The 25395-nt window shown below is 42.0% G+C and overlaps 1 protein-coding gene across 1 annotated transcript in view; it reads left to right on the forward strand.

Moving 5' to 3' along the window:
• Positions 1 to 25395, forward strand: part of LOC137527519 (cleavage stimulation factor subunit 2-like) — a 273488-nt gene that overhangs the window by 22541 nt on the left and 225552 nt on the right. Inside the window, exon 4 of the mRNA XM_068248039.1 lies at positions 208 to 344. Within this exon, the coding sequence (XP_068104140.1) occupies positions 208 to 344 (137 nt within the window). The remainder of the gene's footprint in view (positions 1 to 207; positions 345 to 25395) is intronic.

Consider the following 25395-nt stretch of genomic DNA (forward strand, 5'->3'; position numbering starts at 1 on the left):
TCCGCTCCATTCAAATTTACTACAATCTACACAGCTAACAGAACAATTTGCATCTTATTGATCATTCCTACTGGAATATTAAATTATTTGACCCTTCTCTTCCTTTCCATTTGGTGTGAGAAGATACAAGTCTCGGGGTTGCTCTCCTTCTGACTTCTGGAAAAAAATGTTAACATTGTTTTTTTTGTTTGTTTGTTTTTATTTTAGGTCTAGGAACAGGTGCACCTATAATAGAATCCCCTTATGGTGATCCAGTGTCTCCAGAGGATGCACCAGAATCTATAAGCCGAGCTGTAGCCAGTTTACCACCTGAACAAATGTTTGAACTCATGAAACAGATGAAGGTGAGTAAGCATCTGAGATAAACTTAAAGCGGAATGTAACCCAGCATTTCATCTTTGCTTTAAAACATTATTTACAGCATATTATATGCAACCAGCATTTGAAGGGTTACGCACAGAGCTTGAAAGTTCAGTGCAGTGAAATGTGGAGGCATCCAAAGTTGTAGATTGTTATCTTGTGTTTACTTAAATGTATCAAGTGAGGAATGTGACACATTCTCTGACTGGAGAAGCAGCTCGACACACAGTCAAATAATGTCTGCCTTCAATACATAATGAATAAAACCAGTTATTAATAAAATGCAAAGTCGGCTCACAAAGCAAACTGTACTTTTGGGAACCTATAATTTATAAATGAATAATACTTATGCACAAATGCAAATATAACCGTGGCATATAAAAAGTAGGAAAACATGTTTTCCCAGAACGTCTCAGGACAGCAACCCTGAGACTTCTCTCCCTCCATGACTCACTGGACAGGAAGCTAGATAAGAATTTGCATAATAGATTAGATAGGGATTAGACAGGTATATACATCATAGTTCCCTCTTACCCCATCAGTTGTTATCCTGTCCAGCAGGATGCTAGGTGTGGGGTATGGCTGGCCACCCATGCTAGTTGCAGGAGCCGTGGCGGTGGTGATCCCCTTGGTCTGCGCAGGCTAGTTGTCCTAGCGCGGGGTCACGCTGTCTGCCATAGCCTTCCCCAGGATGCGGAAGTTCGGCAGATTCCGGAAGTCCCGCCCGGGGATCACGTGATCGGCACCTCACGTGACCTGAAGCAGGAAGTCTCCTGGCCCGGCGTGCGCTCCAGAGCGGCGTTTTGCACGGACTTCACTGTGCAGCTGTATGGAGACTGGCGTTATCCTCCGGAGGGACACAGACACTGGTAGGCTGTTTATGGGGATCGATTTTTTTTTTTTTTTTTTTTTTTTTTTTTTTTTTTTCCCTCAGTGGGCGGGCCAGTAAAGAAATCTTAAAGCTATTTAAGCTGTACTTAGTCACTCAGTGGTGTTTGTGACTATGGAGGCTGCCTCTGGATCTTCCTCCCAGGGCTCTGTGGAGTTAAGCTCCGTACCCTCTCTGGTATGCATCATTGTGGCTCTTTGATTCATATTGTCTTTTTACTGAGGGTTATCAGGCTGATGGGGGTTTTTATCTTTGTGTTTTTTAGCCTAAAACTCGGAAAACAGATGGAAGATCAGAAACAAAGGCTGATGAGGCAGAACTCCCTAACAAGCCTGATAAGTCTGACATTGATAAATCTAAAGGCTCTGAAGTTAAATCCTCTCACAAGCCTTCTAAGAAATGTGCAGTTTGCAAAGGTCATTTGTCTTCATCCTCATCTAAACTGTTATGTCAATCTTGTACAGAGAAGGTTGTCAGAGAAGAATCTCCTATGTTTAAAGATTTGGAAGGATGGATTAGAGCAGAAATATCCTCAGCAGTAGAAACTATGAAAAGCTCAGCTACTTCTCCAGTAAGGTCAGATTTACCGGTTTTACCGGGACCTTTGGGCTCTGTTGCTTCTAAACAGCCGGACCAGGCTCCAGAGGGTACCCCTCCTACTAAGAAGAGGAAGTTAGAGGTTGTTGTTTCAGAAGATTCAGAAAGATCTGAGGGAGAAATGGATATTTCCTCTTTTGACGAAATACCTTCTGAAATGGATAAGACGGAGGAAAAGAGTAGTAAATGCCATAAGTTTGCTTTCTCCACTGACTTTATGAAAGAACTGTTAGAGGCCATGCACATGGCAATGGGAATTACTACAGAAAAGAAAACATTAACACTCCTAGATCAAATGTATGAAACTTTATCTGAACCTCAAATGTCCTTTATGCCTGTGCATAGTAGTCTTAAGGACATCATTAAGAGAGAATGGGACAATCCTGAAAAGAGAGCCTTTTGGCCAAAAGATACCCATATAGCGCAGAAGATCAAAAGTTTTGGGGAACCTCACCTAAACTTGACCCTTCACTATCTAAGGTGTCCAGAAGGTCGGATCTACAATTTGAGGATTTTGGTTGCCTAAAAGATCCAATTGACAGAAAAATGGATAATATCTTGAGAAGGGCATGGGAAGCAGCTTCTTTAAACTTCAAACCTTCGGTAGCATCTACTGCAGTGGCTAGATCCTTAAAGTTATGGATAATTCAAGTACAATCACAGATAGCGTCAGGCATACCTAGAGATGAAATATTGAATGCCTTTCCTAAAATTCTACATGCTACTAATTATCTGGCGGATGCTGCAGATGACTCGGTACGTCTAACGGCCAGAACCGCTCTGGTGAATTCTGCAAGAAGACGGGTATGGGTAAAGACCTGGCAAGGAGATACCTCCTAAAGTCTAAACTATGTGGTATTCCATGTGAAGGCAATCTCTTGTTTGGAACAAAGCTGGAAGAAACTTTGGAAAGATCTGCAGATAAAAAGAAACATTTTCCAGTTAAGCGGAGAAATTTTCATTTCGTTTCAAGGGTGTTTAATAAAGCAAAAACACATGAACTGGAACATTTCAAAGAAAATATTTCCCCACGCAGGAGGAATAGCTACATACAATACGATGATAGAAAACAGTGGAATGAAACCTTCCATAAAAATGTATGAACTAAACACAATTATAGATTTATAGGAATAGGGAAAAGGGGGGAAGGGAGGGGGGGAACAAGGGAGATATAAAGACTTGAATAAAAATGGGTGACCCATGGGTGCTATGCACAACATGCCGATGGGTCTCAATGGGGGAAAGGGGAAGGAAGGGAGGGGTTGGTGGTTTCCATATAGAGAGTATGCACTGGTAAGTACAAATTCCGAGTTACCAATTACAAAGTATCAAGGTCCCGGTTATTCCAGTCAGTCATAGATACCAATTATGTGTCAGAGGCTTCCTGTTGTTAAAATGAATGAAGAACGTAGTTTAATCCATTGTTATCCTGCCACTCTATCCAGTCATTCCAGGTTTTGAAGAAGTTAGGCAATCTATCCTGGATTTTTGCAATGATATGTTCTGAGAGCATAGTTGAATTAAGATCCTTGAAAACACAGTCCGCAGATAGAGTAGTGGATTTCCATCTGGAGGCAAGGTGTCTTTTTTCCCAGAGCGAAAGTATGCTGGAATAATCTATGAGTGGGTTGATTAACCACTTGCCGACCAGGGGAATTTTCACTGATCGGTGCTGCGTGGGCTCTACAGCCCGCAGCACCGATCAGCAGTGCAGCAGGGCGATCAGACTACCCCCCCCTTTTTCCCCACTAGAGGGATGTCCTGCTGGGGGGGTCTGATCGCCACCGGCCATTAGTGGGTAGCGGGGGGGCTCCTCGAAGCCCCCCTCCGCAGCGTTTTGTGCGCTCCCTCCCTCCCCTTACCTCCCTCTCCCTTCCTGGGCTGCGCAGGACGGATATCCGTCCTGCGCATTGTGGGATAGGCTTCAGCCTATCATATGCCGGCGATCCCCGGCCAATCAGAGGCCGGGGATCGCCGATCTGACTTACGGCGCTGCTGCGCAGCAGCGCCGTATCATGTAAACAGCGGGTATTTCTTCCCCGCCTGTTTACATTTTGCCGGCGAGCCGCTATCGGCGGCTCTCCGGCTGTTCACGGAGACACCCTCCGTGAACTGACATGGAAAGGCCGCTCGATCGAGCGGCTGTTTCCATGGTAACCCGCAGACGACCAGTTTACGCCAATCGGCGTTAGCTGGTCGTCAAGAGGTTAAAATTTGATGGTTTGTTTCCCAACAAAACAACTGATGGGTCAATAGAATTTGGGACTCGCGAGATGAGACACAACTTGGACCAGATGAAACTCCAGAAAGATTGGGCCAGTGGATAGGCCCACCATATGTGCCAAAGATCTCCCCTTTCTTGGCATCCCCGGAAACAAAGTGCTGAGACTGACCTGTCGAAGCCGTGGATCCTAGCAGGAGTCATATATTGTCTGTGGAGTAATTTAAGGGAGGATTCAATAGATGAGTAATAAAGGCTGTTTTTCAGAAGAGAGGTACAACAATGAGACATCTACTAGTAGATATGCTGATATTCATATCATTTTCCCATTTAGACTGAAATGGAAGCTTGGTATCAATGGGGGTTTGAGTTAAGGTATCATATATTTCAGAGATCAGCCCTCTCTCAAGTGCAGAGTCTTTACATCTAACCTCAAAAGCGAGATAAGTGGTAACAGAGTTAGTTGGGTTGAGTGATCTTAAAAAGTTGAAAATTTGTAAAACTCTGAATATTTCACTAGAGGGGGATGATGTTCCGTCAGGAATTGGCGAATGTGAATTAGTTTGTATGCACTAATAAAATTGCCCATCCTCTTAAGACCCCTGTCAATCCACCACTTAAACAGATCAACCTGGAGACCAGGCGGGAAATCCGGGTTGCCAAATATTTCTGTCAAACGGGATATAGGAGATTGCATTTTATAGAGGAACCTAACCTTTTGCCAAATAGAGAGTGAATGAGCTGTGATAGAGGAAAGTTTTCTAATGGAAGAAATTGGAATCTTCTGGGCCCACATTGTTCCAGGGAGGGTGAGGGGAGCAATCATCTGTGATTCTAGCTGAACCCACAAAGGTGTTTGAGACTTTGCATTTGCTGCAGCCAGTTGTGAGACCTGCGCTGCCTGGTAGTAGGAAGGTAGATGCGGGAGGTTAAGTCCCCCAAGATGCTTTTTCCTGGACATGGCAACTCTATTTATTTTTGCTCTGCGGTTTTGCCACACAAATTTATATACTTTAGTTTGAAGGTCCTTAAATGGCTTAGGTTTTAGTTTAATGGGAAGGGTCCTAAAAAGATATAAAATCCTTGGTAAGAGTGTCATTTTGACAGAGTTCATTCTTCCTAGTAGAGATAGGGGATATGAAGACCATATCTGGAGATCATTAGACAATTTATGGTAGAGAACAGGGTAATTTACTTCATAAAGAAGGTCTGGATCTAATGGGAGGTTGACGCCCAGATATTTAATAAATTTGGTTTGGTATTTAAGGCCTAGAGTGTTAGCGAGGTTATGTGCAGTTTGGATTGGCATATTAGAAATCATCATTTCAGACTTTTCTAGGTTCAGTCTGAATCCCGAGAAGTTTGAAAAATAAGCAATAGTTTTTAAAAGATTGGGGATAGAGGTGTGGGGACTTGTAAGTGTTAGAAGAACATCGTCTGCAAACAGACTTAATTTATATTCCTTTTGACCTAATTTAACACCTAGAATATCAGGTGAGGATCTAATTTTAATCGCAAGGGGCTCCATTACAAGGGCGAAGATGCCAGGTGATAGGGGACACCCGTCTTGTTCCTCTTTGTATTGGGAATGCTGTTTGGGAAGAAGAGGGAAGCTTAAGGAACGCAGAAGGGAAGGAATATAATACTCTAATGGCGTTTAAATATTCTCCATTAAATCCAAATCTCTGTAAGACCTCAATCATATATGGCCATTTTATAAGGTCGAAGGCCTTTTCCATGTCTAAAGAAAGAAGCGCCAACTGTTTGGAAGTGCGTTTACAATAATGTTGGATGCCGAGCGTCTTGCGGACATTGTCAGGGGCTTGTCTCAAGGGAATAAATCCCACCTGATCACCATGGATAAGAGCAGGCAATACCTTATTTAGTCTTCTAGCCAGGATAGATGTAAACATTTTGTAATCTACCCCCAACAGAGAAATAGGCCGATAATTTTTAGGGTCTAGATGGTCTCTATTAGGCTTTGGTATAACCGTGATGGAAGGTTTAAGAAATTCTGGGGGTGGAGAGCTTCCCTTCATCATATAGTTGTAAAATTTCTGAAGGTGCGGTATTAGTATGTTGGCATATTTTTTGTAGTAGATGGCTGTCAGCCCATCAGGACCTGGGGCCTTTGCTCTCTTTAATTTTTTAATTGAATATTGAATCTCTTCGTATGAGATTGGGATATTGAGAAGTTTGGAAGTGTCAGGAGCCAATTTGTGCAATATTGTCTGGTTAATAAAAGATTGCCTGTCAGTGGCAAAAGTATCTGGGGAGTCGTCTTTGTATAGATGAGAGTAGAAGTCAAGAAAAGACTTATAGATTTTGTTGGGATCAGAGGTAATTTGGCCAGAGGGTTGTTTAATCTTAATGATTCTGTTAATGGTCTGTTGATTGCGGAGTCGTTTTGCCAGCCATTTATTGGGCTTGTTCAATTGAACAAAAGAGATGGCTTTAGTCCATCTCAGGGATTTTTCTAGATCAGTGTTAAGCATGGCATCAAGCTGGAGACGCGTATCAGAGATCTGTTTACAAAGAAACCTGGATGGAGCCAATTGGTTTGCAGTCACTAAATTTGCAATCTTAGATTCCAGGTTTCGAAGAATAGCAGTTTTATCGCGTTTCAGCCTGGATGCATGCTTAATAAGTTCACCTCTAATTACAGTCTTATGTGCCATCCAGCATATACCTGGGTTGACATTATCAACATCATTTTCAATGAAATAGTTAGTAAGGCTTGAATCTATTTGCTCTGAGATCTCTGGGTTCAGCAAGAGGGACTCCTTTAATCTCCAGGGAGGCCTGCAAGGTTTCGGCATGGGGGATAGCAAAGCAGTCAAGACCATATCGTGGTCAGACCAAGAGCAAATTAAGTGCCTCGAGAAGGCCAGGTCTGGAGCACATGCTGAAGTGAGCAAAATTAAATCGATTCTTGAGTAGGAGTTATGTGGATGAGAGAAAAACGTATAACCTCTTGCTGCCATTGAATTCTCTCCAAGAATCAAATATTGAGTGGAGTCTGAAAATTTCCTGAAAAAGATCTCTAGATTGGGAGGACACTGCGTTTCTTTTGGGGGCCTGGGATCTGTCAATACCATCCTGGTGTGTAGAGTTAAAATCTCCGGCCCAAATAATACTATCAAAGGTGAGATTAAGTAAGATATCTGATATAGCCGTTATAGAGGCAGGGATTCTCTCAGGAGGGATATAGGTATTAACTATGCACAGTTTTAGACAGATATGTCCCAAGCAAGATAATATACGTGCCCTCGTCATCAGAGATCTGTGAAAGTACTTCGAAAGGAGTCAGAGAGGAGAGTAAGGACTCCCCTGTGCTTCTTTCTGGCAAAGGACATATAAAATCGTTTGTAGTTTTTATGGAAGGTCTTAGGAGAAAAGGACTTATTGAAGTGGGTTTCTTGGATACACAAAACCTCAGGTTTATGTTTAAAGTACTCAGAGAAGGCCTTGCTGCTTTTTTGGGGAGAGTTCAGGCCTCTGACATTGTGAGATAAAATTTTAACTAATTGGGTAGACATGAGTAAATTTGGATAAAATGAAGATGTAGACTGACGAACTGAGCTGGAAAGGCGGGACCTTAAGTGAGGTAGATAATGTGATGATAGTAAAATGACCAAGTAAAGGTAATACAAGGAAACCAATCAGGGTAGGGAGGGAGCAAAACTTGCAGCGGTGTGCTAGGGGGTGACCCATTATTAGGTGGGTGACCGTCGAGCACTAAGTGGGGGTCTAACACGGTAGCACTGCGGCGACCGCCAGATAAGTATAATAACAAATATAGAACTCAAAGGTTTCCACGACAGAACTCCGAGGACGGAACCATATATCAATAAAGTATATGTGTAGCAAGGGAACAATAAGACAGGTATATACAGCTAACGTATACTAGTAATGGAGCTATACAATAGCATATATACCTTTCCCTTAATCAAAGATGGCATTTAGTGCAATGGAAGGGAGCATAAGCAAACCTATAAGGAGGTGAGTCTTATAAACGGTAGGAATGGTGATTTGGGTGAAGCAATTTGGCCTAATTTGGCTGAAACAATTTGGCCTAAGATGTGCAAGGGAAGTAAAAAGAAATTTAAGGCTCAGAGTTATGTCTGCGGAAAAACAGTGAGAAAACATAATATACAACTTTTGAGCAAACCTTCAAGCAGAACAATATAAAGAGGCAGACATATAATGACAGCTTGTTACATCAGAATGGAGATACATTTTCAAACTTAACCTGTGGGTAAAGAGATTGCATAAAACACAAAATGAAACCAATAAACGGACTACATCTGAGATGTAGAAGCTCAGTGAGGATTAAACAAACCAGGGGGCCTTCCAGTGATTCAAAAGTTAGCCATTAGACATATGGATATGAAGGAAGACAGTACATGGCTAGGAAGTTGGAAGGTTTGAAGAAGGCACTAATCGTCATCATCATAAAGTGCTCAGGCTTAGTTGCACCAGGGTCAAAGTAGTTTCTCTGAAGCAGTGTAAAGCCTGGTAAAAGGAGTGCAAAAGGGCTCCTGTAAGGAAGGGATGATCAGGTTTTTAAGGCAACCATACCATAACAAGAAAGAATGTGACCTAAGAGTTGCAAGGGAAGGCCAAAGGCATTAAGGAAGTGATTCAAGTGTCAGATTGGGATCTTCTAGTTGAGGACCAGACCCTACGGTGCCCGGGGACTAAGGATGGTCCAGGATCTTGCTGCTGATCGACTGGTAGATCAAATGGAACTTCTGCATCAGTGAGGGCATCATACATTTCCTGAGTAGTCTTGCACATCTTATTGTTCTTCTTATTGTTCTTTCGAAAGGATAGTCTGAAGGGGAATCCCCAGCTGTAACGGATACCTTCTCGTTGGAGAGCGAGAGTGTAAGGTCTGAATGACCTCCTTTTTTGGATTGTTTGTGGGGCTAAATCAGGGAATATTTGCACTGATTGGGACAGTCCTGGAAGGACCGTCAGATCACGTGCTGCATGCAGAATTTTGTCCCTGGCATCTTCGGTGCAGAGTTTAGCAATTACATCCCTGGGGAGCTCAGGGTTTCTGGGTCTGGCCATGGCCCTATGTATGCGGATAATTCTTAGCATGGAAGGGTCGACTTGAGTGAGAAGTGCACAAAAAAGATTATTGGCGACCGATTCCACATCTATAACAGATTCTGGAAGCTCCTTTATCCTCACATTAGCCCTTCTGCTCCTATTCTCCAGGTCTTCTAGCTTGGATTCTACTATATCCAGTCGAGAGTCACGCTTTTTAGCTAGTTTTCTGTCTTCTTTGAGGGCAGAAGCCATGTTGTCAGATTGGAATTCTGATGTAGATACCCTATCCCCGATGTCAGTCATCTGTCTAGATAATTCAGAAACAGCCTCCTTAAGTTCAGCCCTGAACATACCTCTTATGGTGGCAATCTTTTCTCTATTAGAGATCCTCTCCTCTTCGTCTGGCATCAATTGGGCTGAAATGGGAGATCTCTGCTCCATGCTGGCAGAAGGCGTATGAGGAGATCTGGCTGCATCAGAGTATGTGGATGCAGGGGATGCCTGTTTTGATTTTGGCTGTAATCTCTTACTGCTTGATCCGGAGAGAAGAGCAGAGGGATGCTGGGGATGCCTTATTTGAAACTGCCTCCTGTTTCTTACCGTTCGTTCCCACAGGGGAGATAGTAGCAGGGGGGTTGTCGGGCTTCTCAGAGGGGGAAGCAGTGCCTCTCTGGGCGGCTGCAGAGGTGGAAGGATGAGTGTGGAGATCTTTATCACCGCTGTTGTTCCTGGAAGACTGGCTGGGGGGGGTGGTTAGCGGCCATCTTGTTAGAATTCCCTGTTCGTTTCTGGCGAGGATTGTTGAATAAGTTATACTTTCTACTCCTCGTATTATAGTCCTTAGTGCCTCTTTGCATAGCGCAGATGTTCCCACAGCGGCTAGTATGCTTAGATCCTCTCAAAGTCAGTCATGGAGCTGGCGATCGCAGGCAGTGGTGTGGAGCTCACAGCGCAGACATCTACTCTCAGTGGCACCACGCATGCGCCCCCGAAATTTTTTAATTTTTTTTTAAACAATAATTTTTATTGAAAAAAAAAATCTCAGTTGTACAGAGAGTCACATGAAATGAAGTTCAACATTAAACAGTATGAGTATACAAACAGTAGTTTTAGAACAAAGTGTATATTTGCCATATTTCCTTCCATATTTCAGGCACTTAAGGAAAATTGGCTAGGTATGAACGAGGATTTAGCTCTAAAGGAAATTAAGCTAAGAGAGGAAAGAGAAGTGGAAAACAGTCATATTATTAATATTTTAGACTAGGAACTAGTTCTAGAAGAAAAAGTTATGGGGTGTATCACCTTGGTAGTAGTTGCAAAGCATTAAGGTAACTATGATCAGAGTATGTTTTCTGCAAATTGGTCTTGGTGTTGTCTATGGGTATGAAGTCGAAGGTGTGGAAGTTCAGTTTTAGATTTTGGATTGCACATGGGTTGTTAGTTGGGGTGCTCTAATTTGTCTCGCTGGGAGGGATTGAGGGCCAGCTCATTTTGTAGTTGAAAGCCTCATCTGTGCGCGGATGTAAGGGTTTAAGTTTGCGCTCCATTGTTATATTGAATTCAACATTGTGTTGTAAACGTAGTAGTGTGGAAGGGGGGGTTCCGATCCCCATGAGGAGGCGATTAGGGTTCTTGTTGTGCATAGCAGTTGGGATATTAAGGCACATTTAGGTGGTGGGAAATTTTCTAGTCCTATGTGTAGTAGAGCAAGCTGTGGGGTTATTTTGAAGGGGGAGTTTATATTTATTTGAATTGTTTGGGATACATAGTTCCAAACTGATTGGAGTTTTGGGCAATCCCAGAATATGTGGAGCAGAGTTCCAACTTGCAAGCAGTTTCGCCAGCAAAGATTGGAGTATGAAGGTGAAAAATTAGCTAGTTTTCTGGGGGTGTAGTACCATTTTAGTAGGATTTTATGGTAGGTTTCCCAGTGAACCATGCATTTTGAATATTAACATATATTGTCAGAAGCTTTTATTAGTTGGTGGACCTGTATGTTTTCATGGAGGTCATTCGACCAGGTTGCACAATATTTGTTTAGGAGTTTATCCGAGTTTGAGGTTAAAATTTGATACCAAAATCGAATACCCCCAGACGTGGAGCGCGAGTTGTTTAGATACTTGTATGTTGAACTTGGGATCTGAGGGATAGTTAGGTTAGATTGTTTTTCTGGCGTGTTGTATCCTGTAGTAGGTGTAGAACTGGGATTGGGGTAGGTTGAATTTGTTTTGTATAGCTTCGAAAGGGAGGATTTTGTCCTGATTGAATAGATCGTTGAGGTTGTTAATGCCTCTGTCTTTCCAGCGTTTTATGTTTAATATCTGGGATAGTCAAAAGGAGGGTTTCTAAGGGGATCAAAATTGTGGTAGTGCCATTTTTTGGACCTGGGAGAGAGCATAGGTTTGTCCATGCTTGTCTGGAAGCTTGGATTGTAGGATATTGATTGAGGGAGAGAGAGTTTCATCATAAGTTGACACATCATATTTTTTGTTCCTTGTTCTAGGAGGTCGTTTTCTATATTTAACCAAAGTTTGTTTTCTGTGTGGGACCACCAGGGTTTAGAAACATCTAGAATAGAGGCTAAGTAGTAGGAGTATAGGCATGGGAGTCCAATACCTCCTAGTTTAGGGATGGCTAAGGTTGCGTGTGAAATTCTATGTTTCTTGTAGTTCCATATGAAAGCCGAGATTGTGGCTTGTAGTTTGGAGAAATAGGATTTGGGAATTGGTATATTTATGGTCCTGAATAAATATAATATTTTTGGTAAGATTTGCATTTTATATGCTGAGACTCTTCCTAGCCAGGAAAGTGGGAGTTTGGATATGAGTTGAAACTCCTGAGGTGATCTGCTTAAGAAGTGGGGAGAAATTTAAAGTGAAAAGGTCCTCAGTTTTTGCTGGGAGGTTAATGCCGAGGTATGGGATAGATTTAGAGGCCCATTGGAAGGGAAAGTGGTGTGAGATTTGTGCTTTCAGTTGGTCATTTATAGAGAGGCCCAGCATCAAGGATGTGGTTTCGTTTAATTTGTAGTATGAGGCTTTAGAAAAGTTTTGCAACATTTCCCATGTTGATCTGAGGGAGGAAAGAGGATTGGATAGAGTGATTATAGTATCATCTGCGAATAAGCCGATTTTATGAGTTGAATCCCTGATGCTAATACCCTCTATGGATGGGTTTGATCTAATTGACTCGGCCAGTGTTTCTATGGTTAAGGTGAAGATTAGGGGGGGATAAGGGACAGCCCTGGCAGGTTCCATTTGTAATGTTGAATTTGGAAGAGTAGAAGCCTGTAACATTAACTGTGGCTGAGGGTGAAGAGTAAAGGGCTAGTATGGCTTGTTGATAGGGCCCAGTTATACCGAATTTCGATAGAGTGGATGTCATAAAACCCCAATGGACTCTGTCAAAGGCCTTCTCTGCATCCAAGGAAAGGAACAGAGAAGGCCTTTGACTCAATTCAGAGAATCTAAGTATATTTAGCATTCTTCTAGTCCCATCTGACGTTTGTCTTCCTCGCGTAAAACCCACCTGGTCAGGTGAAATCAGTGATGGGAGAACAGGCATTAGGCGATTTGCTAGTATCTTGGCATATAGCTTGGTGTCATTGTTAAGCAGTGATATGGGGCGGTAGCTGGAGGGACTGCTCGGGTCTTTACCAGGTTTAGGGATGACTGTGATAACAGCTGTCACAAGAGCCCTTAGTGGTCTGACCGCACTTAGCCTTCTAAACGGTGCCAGCGCACAGATCGTGCGAACTCTGGTCGCAGTCAATTCGCTGGAACCGTTAAGAATTAGCCGCAGACAAACCAGAAGGGAGCCTGTGAGTTACGGGTAATTACAACGTACACACTATTCCACGGTATCTGCCACCACCACTGGTATGGGCCAGTGGACCCGATTTACTGACTGACTAGTCCTGCGAATAAAACGGTTAAACACACGGTATTCTGTCTAGCCAACAACAAAAAAAAAAGTAGTGTATCTTCAGAGACCCGGGATCAGTTCTGTGTGTGCTGATAAGCAGGGTAGCGGACAGTGAATGACTTGGAGAAAGTCTTTTATTCACGCAATATAAATAATTAATATATACAGACAATTATTAAAATCACAATTATTAAGACAGTAATAGCCAGTATGAAATAAAAAGGGAGAAAATACTTATGGTTTGTGGAAATATGTCCTTTTGTGGGAAAATCAGAAAGTTCAAGCAAAACGGTTTCAAGTTCTTAAAGCTCTTGGTTTCAATCAAAGTTCAGCAGAATTCTTTGTTCCAGGTTACAGAAGATGCCAATCAAGATGGCCGCTAGCACATGTGTCCTTTGTTTCAGATGGGTCAGCAAAATGGCCACCAGCCCTATGTCCTCTGGCTGGCCGCAGGATGTTCTCAGATGGATGGAATGGGAGGACTCGTTGCCCGCCCGCTGGCCAGGTGCTTTTGATGAAGCTGGTTTGGGGGTGTGGCAATGCCAGCCCCTCTGAGTCACCAACCAATGACAGTTCATTCCCTCTGAAAGATTTTAGGGCTAATCTTATGAAATGCTGTAACTCCTGAACCATACACGTTATATTTAGGGGGGTAACAGCTTCATACTTGTTGGGAAATACAGATTAATATGATATCTGATATGGCTAGTGCAGCAGATCAGGTTCATGAGAAGATTCATACCTGGGTTGTAGGGGTCACGGGCCCCTCTCGACTGGTATCAAGAGATCCAGCATGACCCTACGGATCCAATGATACTGCTCTCATAACCACCCTATTTATTGTATTCTGTAAATGGGCAAAAGATTATATAGTACATTCATTTCTTCCTGCTAAGGCTGGAGCCAGCTGGCTGGAGTCCAGCTGTGTCTGCTTCCTAGGATCTTCCTCTATGAAAGGCCCTGTTGGCTCCTTTAATTACCATCTGAATGTGAGATCAGCTTAGACAAACTTTGAGTTTACACCTCTGGCTTAATCATCAGTCACTGGGCCAGTCTTCCTGCCAGCTGCTAACAGGGGGAAAAAAACTGCCTATTTAAAAAAAAAACGGAATGTCAGTCTCTAAATCGCTGGCCTGACTACCATCCAGGGCGATCGGCGCAATAAACCGATTGCGTTCTAGTTTCTCACGGCTGTTCCGTGACAACAGCCTGTGTATATTCAGGGGGCATAGTTCCCAATTTCATAAATCGATTGAAGAGCGAGGTTAATTTGGGGACTAGGGTGTGACAAAATAGCTTAAAATATTTACATGTGAAGCCATCTGGGCCTGGTGATTTGTTAGTTTTGGATTGTTTTTATTGCAGAGATAACCTCTTCAATTTGAATTGGGCTATTTAGGCTGTTTAGTTCAGTGTCTGAGAGTTCAGGGAGTTTTAGGTTATTTAAGAAACTGTTAATGGATGATTCTGTGGGTTGGGCAATAGTGTTATCTTGGTTTAAATTGTACAGTGTATTATAATAGGAGCTGAATGCGTCGGCTATATCCTTTGGGTTGGAAAGGGAATGTTTGGTGATAGGGTGTGTTAGAGAGATGATCCTCTGTTTGGCATGTCGGCGTTTTAGTGATCTAGCCAGAAGTGCACTTGCTTTATTGCTTTGGGAATATTGGGTCAGTTTGAGCCTGGTGAGTTTAAATTAGTATTCAGTGCACTGGAAAATTTTGAGCTGGTGGCGGAGATCAAATAAATCTCTTTTAACCTGTGGGGAGCTAGAGCTCTTGTTTATGGATTCTAAATGTTTAATCCGATCAATAATGTCATTGTATTGGGATTCTCTCTGTCTTTTTTTGAGTAGCTCCAATTTTAATGAAAGAGCCTCTAATAACGGCTTTATGGGCCGACCATATAGCAATCTCTCCAACATCCACCTCTTCAGGGTTGTTAAACATAAAATATTCAGTTAATTGGTTAGAGATATTATCTATGATAGAGGGGGATTTCAGAAGGGAGTTGTTTAGACGCCAAAGGGGTCTGTTTGGGGAGGGAGAATCAATTTTGATTGTCAGGAAAATTGGGGAGTGGTCCGACCAGGATATGGATCCTATGGTCGCTTTGACAGTTCTCTGTAAGGTAAAACGATCTGTTAAAAAAAAGTCAATTCTAGAATAAGATAGATGGACATTGGAGAAAAAAGTAAAGTCCCTGTCGTTTCCGTGTGTAGATCTCCACGGATCATGTAGGTCTTCTTCTAAAATGATGGGTAAAATGGCAGATGATTTCCTTGGGCTTTGTTTGGAAGTGTCCAGCGATTGAGAGATAATGGCGTTATAATCCCCTCCGATGATTAAAGCCCCAGATCTAACTTTGTTTACTTTGGTGAGAATTTTTTGAAGGAAGGGTTTTTGGTTTTGGTTGGGGGCGTATATATAGTAACCAGTGTCAGTTTAAAGTTGTTAATCGTGCATACCAGGATTATGTATCTACCATGTTTATCTAGGTCTTGGTGATGGATAGATACAGCCAGCGATGATTTAAATGCTATCGTCACTCCTCTCTTTTTTTTTTTTTTTTTTTATGTTGGCAAAGGGGAGATCTTCCCTCTACAAAGTGGGTTTCTTGAACCAGCAGAATGTCAGTGTTTTCTTTAATAGTCTCTTTCCAAAGGGCATGTCCCTTGTAGGGTATGTTCAGCCCATTTTTTTATTTATTTATTATTTTTTACTAATTTTTCCTACCAGTCCTATATATATGTATACTATTTTCCATTGAGATATAGGTATTTTTTTACGTCGACATTTATATATATATATATATATATATATATATATATATATATATATATATATATATATATATATATATATATATATATATATATATATATATATATATATATATATATATATATATATATATATATATATATATATCTCTATATATATATCTCTATATATATCTATATCTATATCTATCTATATATATATATCTATCTATATATATATATATATATATATCTATATCTATCTATATATATATATATATATATCTATATATCTATATATATATATATCTATATATCTATATATATATATATATATATATATATATATATATATCTATATATCTATCCTCCTCCTTTTTTAAGCACACATTGGGTAATCCATGTATGCCTGAGGGTCATGCATGATTGATCCTTTAATATAAAGGATATATATGAAGTGAAAGCGAAATATAAATTGATGTTGACTATCATAGGAATATATTAATTGATATTAATTGAGATTAATTGATTTTACGTCAGGAATTCTGTCTATTATTGAAGTATTGAAATTTTGATGATTGTGTAGAATAAACTCTATTTGTTTTTATGGAAACCCAGTATCAATCATAATATTGTTTTGCATATATATTTAGACCCAGCGCAACCTAGGTTTGTTTTATACGTTCTGAAAATTCTTTCGTGTGTGAGTAAGTGGGAATCCACACCCTATAGGTTAGCAGCGGGTTAACTAGACACGAGAAGGTACCCCCAACAAGCGCCCTCCGCCCCTTTTTAGATGTTCAGCCCATGTGCATTGATGGACATCAGTTTAAGGGACATTAAAGCCAAAAAGTTGCTTCATAGCCAGGTAAATATGATATTCAGTGAGGAGAGACGTATATTGGTGTGGGAAGACAACGAAAAACTGACCATCTTGAGTGCTCTGAATAGGTGAGATGGTAGGTGATACCATTGAGTTGGGAGAGTGGGGATTATGCGATTTAATAACAAACCAGTAAGTGTAGCAGTGTGAGTTCTTGTGCTGGTAGGTGGGAGCAGGTACAGTCCTTAATTGCACCATGTAAGGGTACCTTTAAAGTTCGTCCAGGTTGCCTTGGAGGCGAGATGGGTGGTCTGGAGAAAGTATTATTGCATCAACGGCTCAGGTTTGCTTCTGCCAGTCAGGTGTAATTTTTGATGTAGGCCGGCGTTGCTCTCTTTGGGGTAATGGAGGTGCGGGGTTGATTTTCCAGGATTTTAGTAGAAGAACACCATCTCCTGCAGTGGTGATAACATGTGTTTTCCCCTGATGTTGGATGAGGAGTTTAGTGGGGAATCCCCATTTATAGGAAATAGCATTGTCTCTGAGGGCTTTGGTGACTGGTGTCAGCGATCTGTGGAGTTGCAGTGTAGCCTGGGATAGATCAGGAAATAGTTTGATGTTTAGAGTAAGGGTCTGGCAGCGCGCCTTTTTGCTTTACAAATAATAAAAGCTCTTCTTTGGTGTGGAAAAACTGAAAATTTGCGATGACATCTTTCGGCAAGTGATCAGGGATATGACTGGGTTTTGGCAGTCTGTGAATTCTTTCAATACTGAATTCAATATCCGATAGGTTAGGTAAGGTTTTGTGTAGTAAGTCAGTGACGTAGTTCTTAAGATCTTGTTGAGCTATCGAGTCGGGTATTCCCCTAAATTTTAAATTGTTGCGCCTGCTACGGTCTTCCATGTCCGAGGATTTGTATTTGATCCAGGCTATGTCATTGGTATTCTGGTCTACAACATCAATCAGTTTGTTATGCTGTTTAACAATATCAGTCACCTTATCCTCTGTGGTGGATATTCTATCCCCTAATGTGCTGATAGAAGCTTGCAGGGAGTTAGTTATATTGTAGAAATCAATAAGTAGGGATTTCTTGAAGGAGAGGAGCATGTCCCTCATATAAATCTGTGTGGCCTGTTGATCAGTGGCTGGGAAGCTTTCTGTGAAGCTGTCTGCGGAGGCCTGTGTGTCATAGCCCTCTTCCTCCCCCATTACCTTGTCAGCAGAAGCGATCCTTTGTCTGGACTTTGCGGACTACGTACTGAAGGAGTTCCCGGATCCGAGTGAGTATTCTCATCAGAGGATGTATCAGGGTCTCTCCGTTCGTTTGTGGGGAGGAGGGTGTTGTCGGCGGTGTTTCGGCCTGTGGGACAGGGCGCGGCGGCGCCATCTTTGTTCTGCTGTGATCGGCGGTCCGGATAGAAATCCGTCATCTTTTGTAGTTTCTGCTGTCCCTTTTTCCTTTTTTTTTTGAGAACTCCTGGTCCATTGGTTCTGTTGGTGGTTCCGTGACTCGGGTAGTCGCTGTGGCCATTGCTTAATGTCGCTGTTGGAGAGCCGGTGATGCGGAGCTTCTCTATTACGCAGCCATCTTGGCAAACGGCAGACACGCCCCCGCGCCCCCGAAAATTTTCATTTCAATCGTTCCTTTCGTCCTTCAGGAAAACAAGCAACAGAAAATAGGAGTACCCAGAAGAAAAAGTTGGTGCCAAATAATACACAGCGACCAAGAGGAAATGCTTCCTACTCCAATCCAAACCCTCCATCAAAACAATGACGCCAGGATCCCGGTGGGCGGCAGACTAGCCCATTACTTCGAAAGATGGCAGGAGACATTCCAGAACAGATGGTTATTAAACATAATCTTACAGGGATACAATATAGTTTATCAGACGTCCACCAACACAGTTCTTTGTGACTCCCGCTCCAAACAGTCCAGACCAGGCACAAGCATTACTAAACGAAGTAAACTCTCTGCTAGGGAAAAGAGTCATCAGACAAGTCCCAAAATGCCAGGAATATCTAGGATTTTGCTCTCCAGTGTTCCTAATAAATAAGCCTCAAGGGAACTACAGGTTTATCCTGAATCTGAAAAGATTAAACAAAGCAGTCCATTACAGAAAATTCCGAATGGACAACATTTGCTCAGTGGTAAATCTGCTGCAAGAAGGCTGTGTTAACCTCTCTAGATCTCAAAGACGCTTATCTGCATCTGCCGATTCACCTAGAATCACAGCAATTCCTGAGGTTCGCAGTGGTTCTACACGGAGAGGTAAGACATTTTCAATTTAATGCCCTACCCTTTGGTTTATCTTAAGCCCCATGGCTGTATACCAAGGTTATGGCGGAAGTTTTAGCTGTCCGGAGATTAGACTCTATCCAGATTATGGCCTACCTGGACGATTTACTTATTTGGGGTCCTTCTGTCCACTCAGTAAGACTCCAAACGGAGTTCGCACTTGATTTCCTTCAGTCCCTGGGGTGGTTAATTAACTGGGAGAAATCTTCCTTACAACCTCAGCAGAATATGGAGTTCCTTGGCTTTGAGATCTGTACTGGCAATAAAAGACTTGTTTTGCCTTCCAGAAAATCTACTGTTTTACTGAATTCTGTTCTTTATTTTGAGAGCATGAAGATCATTTCTCTAAGAAAGGCTATGGCACTACTGGGCTTGCTAACAGCATCATTCCATGCAGTACAGTGGGGTCAATTTCATTCGAGAGTCCTTCAAAGCTGGATTTTATCCAAATGGGACAAGCGGCTGTCTTCCCTAGACAAGAAGTTTCAGATCCCTTGGAGTGTCAAGCACTCTCTCCTTTGGTGGCTGGAGGCAGGTCACCTCTCCAGGGGAAATCTTTGGGACTTTCCAACCCAGACTGTAATAACAGACGCAAGCTCCTGGGGTTGGGGAGCGCATCTGAATACTCTTCTTGCACAGGGGCAATGGTCTGCACATCTGCACAAACGATCTTCAAACAGCAGGGAGGTGCAAGCTGTATGGGAAGCACTGCAGGCATTCCAGACGCAGGTTCACTGTGACTATTCGTACGGACAACAGTACAGTGGTGGCCTACCTGAACCGCCAGGGGGGCACAAGGAGCAGTGTTTTAAGGTCCCAAGCATCAAGGATTCTTCATTGGGCAGAAAAGAATCTTTCTTTAAAAGCAGTACATCTGAAAGGGACTCTCAACTATCTGGCAGATTATTTAAGCAGACGGAATCTCTCCCAAGACGAGTGGAGTCTGAACGATCAAATATTTCAGCAAATATCGGATCTCTGGGGTGCCCCACAGATAGATCTGTTTGCAAGATGAATCAATGCGAAGTGCCCTCTGTTTTGTTCCCTGTGCCCACAAGACAATCCATGGGAAGTGGATGCATTCTCAATCAGCTGGAGTCAGCACAAGATGTATGCCTTTCCCCCTCTACATCTCATCTCGAAAGTTTTGAACAAGATATGTCGAGACCAAGCACAAGTCATTCTGGTTGTTCCTTTCTGGCCCAAGAGATCTTGGTTTGCTCTACTTCAGCACTTAGCTTCAGATCATCTGATCCTTCCATGTCATCAGGATCTACTGAACCAGGGCCCAGTGTTTCATCCCAATCTGACTCTTCTTCGGCTTTCGGCATGGAGCCTGAATGGAGGATATTGAAAAGCAAAGATTTCTCTAATAGATTATCAGACACTCATTCAGAGTAGGAAAAAGGGTACACACCAAATCTATCAGAAGGCTTGGAAAACATATCTCTCCTGGTGTTTGAAGAATGATATGAATACATCACACTCAAATTCGGTGCTGGAATTTCTACAATGTGGATTTCAAAAGGGTCTTAGCATCAACACGTTAAAAGTACAAGTATCGGCCCTGAGTGTTTACCTAGAGAGAAGATTAGCAGAAGAGTACGTGATCAGATTTTTTTAGAGCAATAAAGAGACTTCGACCAGTTATCCAGTCAAAGATCCCATCATGGGACCTAAACACGGTGTTGCAAGCTCTATGTGAATCACCCTTTGAGCCTATTTCTGATATATCTGATAAGCTGTTGACACTAAAAACTGCCTTTTTGTTAGCAATAACTGCAAGAAGAATAGAACTACAGGCTCTTTCGATAAATGAACCTTATTGTGTTATTAGTGAAGATAGAATTACGCTACGGCTAGATATATCCTTTCTTCCAAAGGTTTCTTCCAAGTTTCACAGATCCCAGGAGATTTTTTTTTTACCATCTTTTTGTAACAATCCATCCAAACAAAAAGAGGATAAATTGCATTCTTTAGATGTCAGAAGATGTGTGATCGAATATCTTCAGCGGTCCAAGTCATGGAGAAAGTATAATGCTTTACTGGTACTGTTTGCAGGTAAATTCAGATGCAAGCAAGCCTCTAGGCCAACAATTGCCAGATGGATTAAACAGGCAATTGCTTTATCCTACTTTCATCAGGGGAAGCAGCTTGTATCTACAATCAAAGCACATTCGACGAGAGCTGTCTCTACTTCTTGGACAGAGAGGGCAGGAGCTACTATCAAGCAAATATGTAAGGCAGCCACCTGGTCGAGTCAAAATAAATTTGTCAAACATTATAAACTGGATGTATTGTCAAATTCTGATTTGTGTTTTGGCAGGAAAGTGTTGCAAGCTGTAGCCCCCCCCCCCCCCAAATTGATCTTGTATATCATCTTTTCACGATTTACATGTTACCGCTGGGAAAACTAATCCAAAAACATGGCCTGACATACCACTGCTATGCAGACGACACTCAACTATATCTTTCCTTCAAGCCTGGTGTGACAGACCCAACTCTAACTATAAACGCCTGCTTACGTGAACTACAGCAATGGATGAATGACAACTGGCTGAAACTAAATGCAGACAAAACTGAAGTCCTTCTGATAGGAGGGCAGAGCATGATAACAAAACAACTTAACTTGCAGTCTTCACCACTGGGAATAGGAGGCACGGATCTGCGCAGCTCTGATCATGTGCGTAGCCTGGGAGTTCTAATTGATTGGGATTTAAACTTCAGAACTCAAATCTCTGCTGTGGTGAAATCATCCTATTTTCACCTGAAGAACATTGCAAAAATCAAGCACCTCATACCCCCAGAAGATCTGCCAACCTTAGTCCACGCCTTCATCACATCCCGACTGGACTACTGCAATGCTCTCTACACTGGCCTTCCAAAAAAGGTCTTGTACCGACTACAGCTGATACAGAATACTGCTGCCAGACTGCTAACCAACCAACCCCGTCACTGCCACATAATGCCAGTCCTGCACTCCCTTCACTGGCTACCTATAGAATGGAGGGTCCTATTCAAGATCGGCCTACTGACATTTAAATCCCTGAATAATTTAGGCCCTGGATACATGAAAGATATGTTGCAGCTGCGTAGCAATCCCCGCATTCTCAGATCAACAGGTTCTAATAATCTAGTCATACCCAGAGTCCACTTGGAAACTTTTGGTCCCAGAGCCTTCTGTCATGCTGCCCCTACGTTTTGGAACTCCTTACCTCAACAGATCAGGACAGCTCCATCCCTGGACGTGTTTAAATCCAGACTGAAAACCCACCTGTTCAGTTTGGCATTTGCAGAAATATAACTTTTGTTGTGTGAATACTTCATCCTACTAATTACTGAATCTGAGAGAGCCTAAGCGCTTTGAGTCCTATGGGAGAAAAGCGCTATATAAATGTTATTGTATTGTATTGTATTGTATCTCAGGGTTGCTGTCCTGAGACGTTCTGGGAAAGACAGAAATTACTTACGGTAATGTCTTTTCCAGAAGTCTAAAGGACAGCACCATTACTACCCACCCGGATGTTTGTCTTATTAAAATTTATTTGAAGCATCATTCTGTGTGGAGTCTTTTTTTTTTTTTTTTTTTTTTTTTTTTTTTTAATACAACTGATGGGGTAAGAGGGAACTATGATGTGTATATACCTGTCTAATCCCTATCTAATCTATTATGCAAATTCTTATCTAGCTTCCTGTCCAGTGGGTCATGGAGGGAGACAAGTCTCAGGGTTGCTGTCCTTTCGACTTCTGGAAAAGACATTACCGTAAGTAATTTCTGTCTTTTGTCAGGGTTTTAAACCGCTTTAAAGCAAGGACCTCCAAGGTGATGTTTTCTGAAATACTGCCAGTGCTACGCGCTACATCTGAGAGTCAGAGGGAGCTTAGGGAGTTAAATAAGTGGCTAAGAAATTGGTGTAGGAAGAAGGGGTTTGGGTCCCTGGAGAACTGGACAGAATTTCCAGTCGGCTACAGGTTCTACAGCAGAAATTAGGCTGGCAAAGATTGAAGCTGAAAATCAAATCGCTAGGAATATCAAATCTAACCCAAAGAAGTTTTACAAGTACATCAACTCTAAAAAAAAAAAAAAAAGAAAGGTTGACTGTATTGGACTCCTAAAGGATGAGGGTGGGAACTCAATGGTGGATGACCAAGGAAAGGCAGAGTTATTAAATGCTTTCTTTGCTTCTGTCATCACAAGGGAAACCTCACTATTGCAAATTACAGATGCAGAAGAGTCTGAAATCTTCCAATTGTAATATTAAAGTGAACCTCCGGACTAAAAATCTACTCAGCATAACTGAAAAGGCTTGGTGTTTCTTTAACAGTTTAATAGCATCAGAGCTTTGTTTTTCTTACAAAAGCTTCGTTTTTAGCTGCAGTTTCATCTAGGCTCCACCCATCAAAGAAAAAAGCACAGGCTTTTTTTTCCCCTGATGCTGTGCAGAGCATGATGGGATTTCCTATGTTGTTCACGTTGCCTAGCAACTGGGAGAGATGATCAGGACAGTTGGAACTCTCTCATGCTCCCTGTCACCACCTTTCAACCAAAAAGATGGCTGCCATCATGAAATCAAACATTTGCCTGTTCTTTTAAAACCGTGTGGGTAAGAGATTATATTACCTATCTATTTTAATTAACATAACTAATGTAACTTAATGACAGTATGTTTGTTTAGGCTGGAGTTCCTCTTTAAATACTTAACGCAGGAAGAAGTGAAGGCAAAACTAAATGAAAAAAATGGACAAGGCACCTGGCCCGGATGGCATACATCCTCGGGTCCTAAGGGAATTAAGTTCAGTCATAGATAAACCGCTTTATCTTATGTTTTGTGACTCTTTCAAATGGCAGAGTTCCAGTAGATTGGCGTACAGCCCAAGTTTTCCCATTATTTAAGAAGGGCAAAAAAAATCAGATCCAGGAAATTATAGACCTGTAAGCTTAACATCAACTGTATGCAAACTATTTGAGGGGTTACTTCATAGTAGACAATAATCTTATTTCTCAGCATCAGCATGGGTTTACAAAAGGTAGTGTACGCTAATGTGGATATTGGGAATGCTGTAGATGTGATATACTTGGACTTTGCAAAGGCCTTCGACACTGTTCCCCACAAGTCTGGTGCAAAAGTTGAGGATGCAAGGACTGGGAAGAGTCTGTGTGCATGGATGGGGAACTGCCTAATTGACAGAAAACAGTTGTGGTCAATGGATCATACTCAAAATGGGTGACTGTTAGCAGTGAGGTCACACAGGGGTCTGTACTGGGTCCAGTTCTTTTCAATTTATTTATTAATGACCTAGTAGATACAGTAGAAAGCAATGTTGCTGTTTTTGCAGATGATACAAAATTGTGCAGAATCCTCAACTCTCAGGAAGATCGTGACCTTTTGCAACAGGATCAAGATAGGATTGCTGTATGGGCACATAAATGGCAGATTAAATTCAATGTTGAAAAATGTAAAGTCATGCATTTTGGTCGTACCAATGGTCTAGCACAGTGGTCCTCAAACTAAGGCCCGTGGGCCGAATGTGGCCCCTGAGGCTTTTTTACCGACCCCCACAAACAGCCAAGTATTCCACTTATAAACCTCCATAAGTTAGATTCAGGTAGCTAGGTGCCAGTCTTGTTGAACTTTAGAAGCTTGGGGACTGTGTCTTGGTTGAGCAGATATATTGCTGGTTTGGATTCCCCATGTCGAGCGCAGTTTAAACCCATCTTCTGAGGCAGTCACAGAAAAGATTTTCCCTGTTTTGTTGATTAATAACTTTGTTGGGAAGCCCCACTTGTAAGCTATGTTGTTATCTCGCAGGGTTTTAGTGATAGGCCAGAGTGATTTTCTCTTTGTTATAGTAGCTTGGGATAAATGAGAATATTGAGTGATGCCTTTATATGGCTCCGGCAGGGTTTCTTGTGTTCTATTATATTGCATTAGCTCCTCTTTTTTGTATTATAAAACTGAAAATTGCAAATCACATTACTCGGTATGGAATCTGGGAGATGAGATGGTCGAGGCAATCTGTGTGCTCTCTCAATGCAGAGCTCAATGTCAGTCAAATGTGGCAATGCAGAGTGTACTAATTTCTTTATAAAGTCTTTTAGCTGATTTGGGGGAACTAAAGCAGCCCATACACTCAACCGATTTTCTGGCCGGCCGATCGATAGATCGATTGCAAATCGGTTGGCCAATCGACCGATCGACGGCCGATTTCGATCGATTTCGATGGATTTCCATCGAACTTGCAGGGTGGAAAATTTAGGTCGATCTGATGAGATTGCTTATCAGTTTGCATTGGCCTTAATGGAAATCTGATGGCAAAAAAATGCCATCAGATCGAATTTCAATAGATTTCAAACTGAAATCTATTGGAATTCTATCCTGGTAAAAAATGTTCTAAAAACGCATCAGATAGATCATCAGATGCATTTCTTATCTATCTGCTGCCAATCTGACGAGTGTATGG

Source organism: Hyperolius riggenbachi, chromosome 8, assembly GCF_040937935.1.
Source record: "Hyperolius riggenbachi isolate aHypRig1 chromosome 8, aHypRig1.pri, whole genome shotgun sequence".
Taxonomy (NCBI): domain Eukaryota; kingdom Metazoa; phylum Chordata; class Amphibia; order Anura; family Hyperoliidae; genus Hyperolius; species Hyperolius riggenbachi.